Here is a 12,270-nt window from a genome sequence, read left to right as displayed (position 1 = left end):
GCAGACTGTAATAAAGTGACCAACAACACATTTAAATTCTAGTTGCCCATCAAGGAAAGGAAAGCATATTAATATATATATATGTGTATATATATATATATGTATATATATATGTGTGTGTGTGTATATATATATATATGTTCCCATTCAAAAACAAAAAGAAACAAAAGGAAAAACAAATGAAAGTGAACAAAAAGCATTTGGAAACCTCTGAAGTGCTGTCTTTCAGCGCCCCATGGTCATTTTATTCTCAGAAGTTTCTTTGCTGTCCTGACTTCTGCAAAGGCAAGCTGTAGCAGATGAAAGTGAAAATCAAGCTGTGAGTTCTGCCTGATTGATACATTACGGCCACAATCGTCCAGAGTAAACAATCCAAGGTCAAATCTGGACCCAGTGCTGCTAATGTACTGAGATGAATGAGAAAGCTTGATTTTCGTAAGCTTATTTCATCCTGCTGTTTCCGAGCCTAGAATGGCTCCTGAAATGAAAAGTAAAGTGTGTTGCTCAATTGAAACTTACTTAACTTGATGATAAATAACTCCATCTCTACACATTTCCAGCCATCTTCCCCTCCACACCAGCCTGTAGGTATAAAAAGCCTAATCAAGAAGCTTCTATGCAGGCTCAGGTAAGTATGTCCATACATATTTCTACTGATGGTAGATTTTCTGAAGCTTAGGAAATCCTGGGAAAGATGAAGCTAAATTTAGATGCTTTCTCTCTGAATCTGGTTCTTCTTACAGTGAAGAAACACTTTGAAGAAAATTGGTTAATGAAGTTTCACGGTGACATTTTGCCCAGGAAATTTGTCCACATTCTTACAGAAGGACACTGCCCAGGCCTGTTGTGGTGTGTCTGAGCTCTAGGAAACTCAGGGTTGTACTGGTCAGCCTTTGGCTGCCGAGTGTTCTCCAGCTGTGTTTCACTCAATTGAATCATCTTTCTAATATAATCTGGTGCCTATATTCAGATGTGTTTCCCACTAAGCACCACATTTGCTTGTGATTTCTGAATGTAAATACTCATTCCTACCTGCAGATCCTATCTTCATAACCTCAGGAGTTAATCAAGCAAAGCACAAACTTGTCAGATATTTAGGATAAGGAGATATTCTGATTCATAAAACTTTTTAACAAATCCAGGGCTTAAAAAAAACCTTGTTTTTTTTTTTCCTCTTTGAGTCCTTTGTTCAAAAATCTCCCTATAGCACATGCACGTAGAGGTGACCCTTTATATCTACAGCAGGTGGTACCCAGTGTCCTTGCATCATTGTTCCCATCCTCAATTCACAGCATTACAAGGTGGAAAGTAGACCAGATGGCTCCAATATGGGCTTTCCCTAAAAGTCTGAATGACTTCTCCTTAGGAAATTGTTTCTGCTGTCAGTTAAGTTGCTTACCTGTGGTTATTTCACAATGTATGTATGTTTCAAAACATGTGTACACCTTAAGTTTATGCAATTAAAAAGTGTTTGAAGTTTCTTGGTTTTAAAAGTTAGAGGCAAACAATTATTTTTTTTAAACTTAAAAGTTCTTTATTATTGCTTTGGGATTTTTTAAAACTTTTATTTAGTAAATATAAATTTCCAAAGTACAGTTTATGGATTACAATGGCTTCCCCCCCCCCAATAACTTCCCTCCCACACGCACCCCTCCCATCTCCTGCTCCCTCTCCCATTCCATTCACATCAAGATTCATTTTCAATTATCTTTATGTACAGAAGATCGATTTAGTATATATTAAGTAAAGATTTCATCAGTTTGCACCCACCCACACAGAACATAAAGTGTAAAATACTGTTTCAGTACTAGTTATAGCATTAATTCACATTGGACAGCACATTAAGGACAGAGATCCTACATGAGGAGTAAGTACACAGTGACTCCTGTTGTTGACTTAACAATTTGACACTCTTGTTTATGGCATCAGTAATCTCCCTAGGCTCTAGTCATGAGTAGAAGCAAACTATTATTAAGAAAGGGTTTAGCTCTAGATTCGCTTAGCATCTGGCAGAGTATGCAAAGTGTTCCTAAATTAAATTAAGTAAAAAAAGAAAGCAAGTGAAACTTAGCTACCATTTATTGTGCTCCCAGTTTATGGCAGGCATCATGTTTTATTCTTTTCCTTGGAATACCATAATGTAGTCACACTAATTGGCAGAAGGGAGAAAGCATGTAGAGATATGTCAGTATTGTCCCCTGTTTATGGATCAAAGGACTAAGGATTATGGATGGTAGGTTCTCTTGTTCAGAGTCACATAACTAGCAGATGTTAGCCTTGGGTCTAAGCAGGTGTTTTGGCTCATACCCAGAATTTGCTAAGTGACATCTCATTAGTCTGCTGCATGAGTTCCCTACCCCAGGAACTCCATTTAACTGCAATGCTTACCACATTGGCCCAAGGAGATGAAAAGACTTTCTTAAGTAATCAATTTAGATTTCTCCTTAGTAAGTCCTATATTAACAGAAGTGGCACAAGAACTTCCTATTTCTAAACCTTTATGTTAAACTTTTTGTTAATTCACTTTAACTTATGGTGCATGCATGCCCTTTAAATTCCACTTACCCACCGACATTTTAATTATGATCACTGCAGAGCAGTTAAACCGTCAAAATGTCTTCCAAAGATTTGTCTTGGGAAGTAATCAAAAAGAATTCCTTTTGCAAACAAATGAAAACAAGATTCACCTCCCCTGTCCCATGCTGACAACAGCACTGCTTTTGGGTGTGTGGCCAGCACTGCTAGAATTAGAAGACTTAAAATATGGGGCAAAATCTGCTAATTGCATTGGGTACATTTCTGGAGACAAAAGAGATAGGAGATAGTATGTGCTAAGAATTATGGGCATGCTGCTTCATACTAGTTCACCCTAAAATTTCATCCCTCCTCAATTTATGGCAAAGTCCTGAAGCTGGAGGGTGTGGGTGTTTTTCAACATGTGAGTGATAAACAACTGGAGAGTTGGACATTCTTCCAGCTTGCATACCAGTAAAATTGTCATCAGGACCCAGAATGCAAAAAGGATTTGCCTTCAGCTGGAAGGATCATGAAAGACTGCCCAAGTTATCACTCAAAAGAAGGTATAAGGAGGTGGGCATGATATTGAACTGGAGTGGAATGAGACAAAGTTTGAATCCTACAGCTTGAAAGCTAGATGGGATTTTGACAATCATTTAATCCACTCCTATGTTATAGATAAAGTACCTGGATTCCCCCCACATTTACACAATTACTCAGGGTTACTAGGAGAAGATGGAGTTGGAATGTATGCCCAGTTGAATCTCTACCCAGTATTGTGTGTAGCATAGTCTACCGCCTCACTATGTTTTCATCAACACTCAGGGTTGCCCGTGTTCACTCACACTTCATTATCCTTCTTCCACCTCAAATGGGGAGAATTTCATTTTTTCTTCCTGAAATGTACTCAGTCCTCAGTCAAGGGTCCCACAGTTTGGCCTGTGAGTTGATGGGGAAATAGGCAGTAACATGGACCCAACTGGCAAGATGGAAGGAAGACTAGAGACTGAAAAGCACAGAAGCATTGTGGTCTAGAAGGGGAACAAGGGCGACGGGAAAACTAGGAGGAAAGCAGTCAGCGGGGCAGGTGGAATGAAGGGGGGTAAGGGGTGTTGAAGGTGAGGCAGTAAATTAATCTTTCCTGTTACAAGGGCACAAAGAGAGAGGGAGGGAGAGAAATTTCCTCTAAGAGTCACAGAAACCAGTAGGTTCCAATTCCCACTTTTGCTTGAGTGGTACACATCTGTGGCTCTTTCCAGAATTTAAGGTAAAGATTTTTGATTATAAAGAAATATGCTCAGCTTGGCAGTACTAAGCAAACATACCCCAAGGGCTTCTCACATGTAAATCTTGAAATTTTTTAGTTTCATAATTTATCTGGAGACATCACCAAAAAAAAAAAAAAACTAAACAAAACATTTAAAATTGGCTCAAGAATTCTTTTCCACTTATAAGAGAATGAGGGAGATGTGTATGTTCTTTAGTATCTTACTTCGGGTCCAACTTTATCTCATTTAAAAGTCTTAGTAAGGGGGCTGGCATTGTGACTTAGCAGGTTAAGCCACTGCTTGTGATGCCGGCATCTCATATCAGAGCACTGATTTGAGTCCTGACTGCCTTACTTCTGATCCAGTTCCCTTCTAATGGGCCTGGGAAGGCAGTGGAGATGACTCAAGTACTTGGGGCCCTGATACCATGTGTCAGGATGGAGTTCCTGGCTCATAGCTTCAGCCTGCCCCAGCACGGTCCACTGTGGCCATTTCTTGAGCACACCAGTAGATGGAAGATCTCTCTGTCTCTCAAATAAATAAATGTTAGTACGAGTGTGTACAAGCTGTGTGTGTAAACCCTTAGAGGAAGGAACATTTTTTTCAAGCAAGGTCTATAGGCCTGATGTGAACTCCTGCAAGTCTATATCCATATGAGTGAATTTAATTAACTTTAGGTTAAGCCATCAGGATATCACCTTTATCCAAAATGACTAAGGCATTGTAGTTGAGTCCTGGCTTTAGGACCCACTTGCAGTCATCCTCAGATATTTTACAAAGAAAGTATTAGCTAACATGAACGTGAAATCACACAATTTTAAAAACAGAAGGCAGTGTATCCACGAGACCTGGACATGACAGTTTTCATGACTGAGAAGAACATCCTCAAAAAAATTCCTCCAACAGTACAATAGGGTGTGTCCTCCTCGCTGGCCACATGATGGCGCACTTATCCCACTCACTGACAGCACCGATGGAGTGAGGAGCCAGGCAGCAGGAAGGAAATGGCTCTTGCTCAGAGGATTGAGAGCCTGGCAGGCTTGAAGGAGTTGTCAGTGGTCCCCATCTCTTGTTGGACATTGGTGCAGTGGCCACTGTAGGAGCTTTCCCCTTCAAGGAGCTAATCATACCCAGCTATTTGTGGATCTGAGAGAGTACCTGCCAAAGGCACAGCAGAGGAGAGGCTCTGATTGATTAGTGCCATCATAGATGAGTTCCGGGCAACTATGAAGCCACAAACAAAACAGCCCGCAAGTGTGCCGGGTGGGCAGTGTGTCCCTCTCCAAATGAGGAATGGTTGGGAGCATCTGAACATGGAGAGACTGCTTCCCTGTGGAGAGCAATGGTTCTAAGCAATTATTGACACTACCACTGTGTATGAATGGCTAGGGCTTGGGTTCACAACATTATCATAATTATTATCATAATCAGTTGCCCTCCAGAGAGTAATATGCATCTAGTTATAGGAAATACTTCAAAAAAACAAGCATTTATTGGACAGGTACTGTGTTAAGCACTGTGTAAGGTCCTTGATATGCATTTTTTTTATTGTTGTTTTGTCCTCACTTGTATAATGGCCTTCTGGCATAAGTATAGGTATTTGACTCACAGAAGTTAGGTAACTTGTCCAACATCACACAGCTACTTTTAGAGGATCTCAGATTCATATTCAGCTGTGTCTGACATCTAGTCCATGACCATGACTTTCCTATCCAGAGAGACCTGGAAGAACATGAGCATGATTTGGAGGTCTAACATGTGGAACGCAGCTGGCCTGGGGCTGAGAGAGTAAGAGCATGCATTATCTGCACATGTCACATCCTGGTTTTCCTCTCCTTTGTTTCTGCTGCCTGTAGACACCCCCTGGTGCTCCCCCCTCAAGGTGAAGTACGGGGATGTGTACTGCAGGGCCCCTCAAGGAGGATACTACAAAACAGCCCTGGGCTCCAGATGCGACATTCGCTGCCGGAAGGGCTACGAGCTGCATGGCTCTTCCCAGCTGATCTGCCAGTCCAACAAGCGGTGGTCCGACAAGGTCATCTGCAAACGTGAGTAGCACAGCCTTGTGTTGGGTTCTCAGGGACAGTCGGGGCCAGAGTTCTTTGGCTCAGAGATCTGGGCCTTTCACTGAACATTGCAGAAAAGCTCTCGTGTGCAGAAGCCCGTGGCTTGCCAGCGTGCGGTGGGTGTGTGAGGGCTCTTTCAGGGAGAAGGGTGTGGTCAGCTGTTTGGGAAAAGGGGAAAGATGGGATTTGCTCAGCAAATGGCTGATGTCTGTGCAGGAAGTGCTGCATCCTGAAGAGGTGCTGGGGATTTAGAAACAGATGGCACGCACAGGTTCTGTGTGAGGGGTGGGTTTCAGGAACAGCATCACAGAGAGGGGGGCAGGGGTGTGAACCTTACGGTAAGTACAAGGGAGGTCCTATGTCAGGGATTTGTAGCAGATTAAGGAAGTAAACTCTCCTCCAAAATAAACAACAAAAACAAACGAAAGAAATGTTCTACTAAGTGATGGAGCTTAGGGAGGAAGGAAACAGTCACTGAAGAAGTGCTGCTTATTCCATGAAAGGGAAGAAGATTAGAACATTTCAGGGGCAGGAGTTCTGCCCAGTGCTTAAGACTCCCCTCAAAATGCCCGAGTCTCATAATGCAGTACCTCGGTTCAACTCCTCCCTCTGGCTCCATTCCAGCTTCCTGCTAATGCAGACCCTGGGAGGCAGCAGTGATGGCTCAAGTAATTGAGTCCTTGCCACCCATGTGGGAGACCTGGATTGAGTTCCCGGCTCCTGGCTTCCCCAGCCATTGTGGGCATTTACAGATGAATCAGTGGACAAGAACATGTGTGCTCTCTCTCCCTCCCCCTCTCAAATAAATAATTTTTTTCAAAAAAAAAAAAGAGCATTTCAGGGGTTGATTTTTAGCCTAGTGACAAGTCATCCCTCTCAAATAAATAAATGACTTTTTTTTAAAGGAAGTAAAAAGCATTTCAAAGACTGATTTTTTAACCTCATGACAAGTAATATCTCATGTGAAAAATTGCAAGTGGTCCAGCATTGTCAAAGCGTGTTTTAGAGGCCTTTGTTTTTCAAAAACAGCCACCACTTATTAAGCACCTATTGTTTGCCAAGCATTTTGCACAACTCAACTTTGCTAAAGGCATTGATATGGTTGTCATTACTTTAACTTCATTTTGGGGGACACTGAGGCTTGGGACTGCAGTCACGTGACCCAGGCTAGGCACACTATGCAATGGGATGACGGTGGTGGACACCTTGTGCTTCACCTGTTTCCCTGGTACCCTTTTACCAGTTCTGTATATCATTTCCCCAGCTTCTGAGTACTTTGCTTTTGAACTTGTACCTTCAACCTTCTTAGAAGAAGGAAGTCTGCTCCTTCGGAAAACTGCTCTTTTTTTTGTGACAAGGAAAAGCATCTCTTGTGAGCAGGCTGGAACTCTCCCAGGATTGATTGGTAAAGGATTATAAAAGCCCAGGTGGGGCTGGCACTGTGTCATAGCGGGTAGAGCCACCACCTGCAGTGCGGGCATCCCATATCGGTGCTGGTTTGAGTCCCGGCTGCTCTACTTCCGATCCAGCTCTCTGCTGTGGCCTGGGAAAGTGGTAGAAGATGGCCCAAATGCTTGGGACCCTGCACCCACATGGGAGACCTGGAAGAAGCTCCTGGCTTCAGATCAGCACAGCTCTAGCTGTTGTGGCCAACTGGGGATTCTCTCTCTCTCTCTCTCTCTCTCTCTCTCTCTCTCTCTGCCTCTCCTCCTCTCTCTGTATAACTCTGACTTTCAAATAAATAAATAAATCTTAAAAAAAGAAAGTGCAGCTTCCTTGCCCAGAGGCAAGACAGACTCTGAACTGTCAGTCCTGCTCCAGGTTGCCCTGAGTGTGGAAGCGCACTGAGGCTGGCTTTGCCCGGGTCAATCCACTGATGCCACCTTGCTTGGCTTCCTTCCCTTCCCTTTCCTGCTTCTTCCGTGCCCTCACTCCTTTGCCTGGAGTGGTTTCTTACTAAACCACCTGCACTCAAATCATTCTCTCAAGATCTGCTTCTGGGGAACATACCCAAACATAGTGGCCTAGCTGGGATGACAGTCCAAGCTTTGTGCCTCTTGTGTGTGACATATATACCCCATTGTTCCTCTAGTTCCACCTGTTATTGTTTTAAGATTTATTTATATATTTGAAAGGCAGAGTTACACAGAAGGAGAGAGAGAGAGAGGGAAAGAGAGAGAGAGATCGATCTTCAGTCTGCTGGTTCACTCCACAAATGGCCACAACAACCAGGGCTAGATCAGGTCAAAGCCATAAGCCTGGCACTCCATGCAGGTTCCCCACGTGGGTGCAGGGACCCAAGGGCTTGGGCCATCTTCTGCTGCTTTCCCAGGCCATAGCAGAGAGCTAGATCAGAAATGGAGCAGCCAGGACCAAAATTGCATCCATATGGGATGTCATTGTTGCAAGCAGTGGCTTAATCCGCTGTGCCACACCACCAGCCCCATCCATTTGTTTTATTTAAATTAACTTTTCACTTTATGTTTTCACAGTTTCTGGACTCCGAAACTCCATGGGTTTTAACAGCAACAGCAACAACCAAATTTGATTTTGTCTTTTTCACAGAAAAGCGATGTCCTACCCTTGCCATGCCAGCAAATGGAGGGTTTAAGTGTGTAGATGGAGCCTACTTTAATTCCCGTTGTGAGTATTACTGTTCACCAGGATACACACTGAAAGGGGAGAGGACAGTCACATGTATGGACAGCAAGGCCTGGAGTGGTCGACCAGCCTCCTGTGTGGGTAAGAAAATGCCCCAGCCCTTGGAAAGCGCCTACTTTGGAGGAGCAGGGGTGGGTGCTATAGTGGATTTTAAAGGCAGCCTCGGATTCTATGAAAAGCATAAGCTCCCAGCTTTGTTCTCAGTAGCTCTCTTCATCCCTGGGTCTCTGGCTCCGCTGGAGACCTGACCTCCTTCTCAGGGCTGCCTTCACTGCTCATGGCTTCCTCCTCATGGCTTGCTGTTGAGGCAGCTCTAGGCTGTCTGAGATATAGCACATGCCTGCCACTTCATTTCACGGCTCTGTCTTGTTCATCGAGAGGAGTTACATATGAAGGGTCTGTCCTGCAGAGAGCATCTATGTGTCTTTCAGCCAACGGACCTAGTTCCTTTGTCATTGACTCTGATGGTCAGCAAGCATTCAGTTTGCTTAGCTGGCAGGAGCTGGGATATTTTACCTTACTCTGGGTTTGTCGGGTAGTGAGTGGTTCTTACTGTGTGGTCCTGGGAGCAGAGCCACAGTATCTCTTGGGAACTCTTTGGAAATGAAAAGTATCAATCCCTCACCCCACACACCTGCTGAATCAGAAACTCTGGGGGGTGGGACCTGGCACCTTGCACTTGAATTCTGAAGCTGCTTTCGCGCACTGCTTCTCAAACTTTACCGTGCACAGGACTCATCTGGAGACCTGGGTGAAAATGCAGATTCTAATTCAGCAGATCTGGGTGAGGGCCTGAACTTCTTATAGACGATGCTCTAGGGCAAAGTTTTTAAGCCTTGACACAATGGACATTTGGGGCCAGATAATCCATCCTCTCTCTTTCTTTCTTTCTTTCTTCCTTTCTTTCTTCCTTTCTTTCTTCCTTTCTTTCTTCCTTTCTTTCTTCCTTTCTTTCTTCCTTTCTTTCTTCCTTTCTTCCTTCCTTCCTTCCTTCCTTCCTTCCTTCCTTCCTTCCTTCCTTCCTTCCTTCCTTCCTTCCTTCCTTCCTTCCTTCCTTCCTTCCTTCCTTCCTTCCTTCCTTTCTTTCTTTCTTTCTTTCTTTCTTTCTTTCTTGATAGTTCTTTGCACTGTCAGATGTTTAGCAGATTTCTCAGCTTTTATTTGCTAGGTGTCACTAACACTTGCTTGCAAACCCAGCTTCCCTCCAACCACCTTCCCACCCCATGTGACAACCAAAAATATCTCCAGATATCACCAGTGATATTGGAGGGTTTCCGGAGAAAAATCACATCCTATTGAGAACCAGTGGTTTAGGAGCTGTGGAGTCCCCACTCGAGCTACACACACAGAGAGGTTTTCCATCCACTGGTTCACCCCCCAAATGGCTGCAACAGCCTGGGCAGGGCCAGACCAAGGCCAGGAGCCAGGAGCTTCCTCTGGGTCTCCCACATGGGTGCAGGGGCCCAAGCTCCTGGGTCATCCTCCATTGCCTTCCCAGGCGCATTAGCAGGGAGCTGAATTGGAAGTGGAACAGCCAGGACCTGAACTGGCACCATTATGGGATGCTGGCATCACAGGCGGCGGCTTTACCTGCTATGCCACAAAGCTAGCCCCCCAGGTAGTTTTCATGCGTGGTGAAAAGTGAGAACCAGACAATGGTTCTCAAATGTGGTCCCCCAAGAGCAGCAGCAGCATCTGAAAACTTGTTAGAAATTCAAATTGTCAGACATAAATGATTGGAAACTCTGGAGTGAGGCCTAGCAATCTGTGTTTTCTTATTTTTTATAAAAAGGTTTGTTTATTTATTTAAAAGGCAGAGTTAGAGATGCAGAGGCAGAGAGAGAGAGAGAGAGGGGTCTTCCATCTGTTGGTTCACTTCCCAAATGGCCTCAATGGCCGGAGCTGCGCTGATCTGAACTCAGGACCCAGGAGCTTTTAGGTCCCCCACATGGGTGCAGGGGCCCAAGGACTTGGGCCGTCTTCTACTGCTTTCCCAGCTAGATTGGAAGTGGAGCAGCCAGGACTTGAACTGGCACCCATATGGGATGCCAGCACTGCAGGCAGCAGCTTTACCCGCTATGCCACAGTGCTGGCACCAATCAGAGAGATTTAAAAGCAAGATTTATTAGAGTTGAAGACCTCCAGCCAGAGTGGCATGGAGTGGGGTTCCAAGAGAGGCTAAACCCGAAGGGGCCAGTGGTTTTTAAGCACAATTTTGGGGAGAAAAAACTTGACATTCAGGTGGAGACAAAACCCATTTGCAGTCTTTTACCCTGCTGGGCTTGCTCAGGATAAAACAAAAAGGGCCATCAGAGGGTGGGATACCTAATTTGCTTTGCAGTAAACTGGGAGCTCAGAAGGGATTGCCACTCCCTTGCTATTCTCATGATGACATTGGAAGCTTTCAAGGGTGGGCAGGCAGGCACTTTGACCTTGTTAAAGCTTTTGCACCCTCAGTTTCCACTGGGACCACCCTGACTGCCTATTAATGCATCTGGTTCCTCATAGGCACTGGATTTTTTTTTACAGCTCCCTAAGAGGTCCAAGAATCACTATCTTGAGGGATCATTTACTCAAAAACCTTTGGATAACATTCTGGTACAACTCACCATTTTGTAGATGATGCCTGAGAAGTTACCTGAGTGCCTGGGATTGCATACAGCCAGGCCTGGAGCTACATCTCTAGGCTCTCAGGCCTAAACTCTTTGACTCCAGGGATGGTTCCAGTCCTAAGATGCTAGGGCAGCAGATCACAGGAGCCTGGCTCCTGCCCTGCTTGCATTTGCCCATCTACCCGTTAGTCTGCTCATGTGCTTTCCCTCCAGGACTCTTTCTTCACTGCCAGTGTCTAGAGTGGATACTTCAACAACAAAGACTAAAATCTGTTGCTATCTTCTGGGAGGCAGATGTGAGACAGCACCTCTGGCTTCAAGCCTAGGGCTGGCTTCTTGAAGGCATCACCGCCTACTGTCTTCTCTGGCAGCATCAGCCATTATTATCACTCTGAACATAACTGGCAAATGAGCTATGGCCAAGGAACCAGACCGAAGATGCAATCAAATACCCTTTAATATCTGAATCGCCATACTGTATATCCTGTTGACAAAAGCAATAGGTCAAATAAACACTCAGATTTATTTTGAGCTTCTCTTCATTCATGTTGGTCAGTAATCAGGAAAATAGGAAGCATTCTATTTGAAACAGAGGGGAATTTATTTTTTTATTTTTTTTAACTTTTATTTAATGAATATAAATTTCCAAAGTACAGCTTATGGATTACAATGGCTTCCCCCCATAACTTCCCTCCCACCCGCAACCCTCCCCTTTCTCTCTCCTTCTCCCCTTCCATTCACATCGAGATTCATTTTCATTTCTCTTATATACAGAAGATCAGTTTAGTATATATTAAGTAAAGATTTCAACAGTTTGCACCCACATAGAAGCACAAAGTGAAAAATACGAAACAGAGGGGAATTTAATACAGGGAACTGATTACAGACCTACAGGGAGAGCTAGAGGAGCTAAAGAGGAAAAATGCTGTTGTTACCAGAATTTGGAAGCCGCTGCTGACCAAGGGCTGGAGAAGCCAAAGTGGGATTCACCCCAAAGCCCATGAGCCCACCCTGATGCTGACATTTCTGTAACTGCCACTGTTACTGAAGGAAGTCAGGAGGCCTTGAAACACTCATTGAATTCTACCTCCTTCCTGCCTTCCAGTCTCATAAGAGTGTCTCCATTGGCAAACCTATCTGGCGCCC

At 44.4% G+C, this 12,270-nt stretch overlaps 1 protein-coding gene across 3 annotated transcripts in view; it reads left to right on the top strand.

Annotated features, from left to right (window-relative positions):
- Positions 1-12,270, top strand: part of SRPX (sushi repeat containing protein X-linked) — an 87,054-nt gene that overhangs the window by 52,821 nt on the left and 21,963 nt on the right. For all 3 annotated transcript variants that reach the window (XM_070066532.2, XM_070066533.2, XM_089324339.1), the window contains 2 exons: positions 5,642-5,833; positions 8,417-8,593. In XM_070066532.2, the coding sequence (XP_069922633.1) occupies positions 5,642-5,833; positions 8,417-8,593 (369 nt within the window). The remainder of the gene's footprint in view (positions 1-5,641; positions 5,834-8,416; positions 8,594-12,270) is intronic.

The sequence above is a fragment of the Oryctolagus cuniculus genome, chromosome X (genome assembly GCF_051225735.1).
Source record: "Oryctolagus cuniculus isolate XC-2025 breed Fujian yellow rabbit chromosome X, ASM5122573v1, whole genome shotgun sequence".
Classification (NCBI taxonomy): Eukaryota; Metazoa; Chordata; class Mammalia; order Lagomorpha; family Leporidae; genus Oryctolagus; species Oryctolagus cuniculus.
Note: the sequence above shows the minus strand (reverse complement) of the source record. Positions and strands in the feature narration are given on the sequence as shown.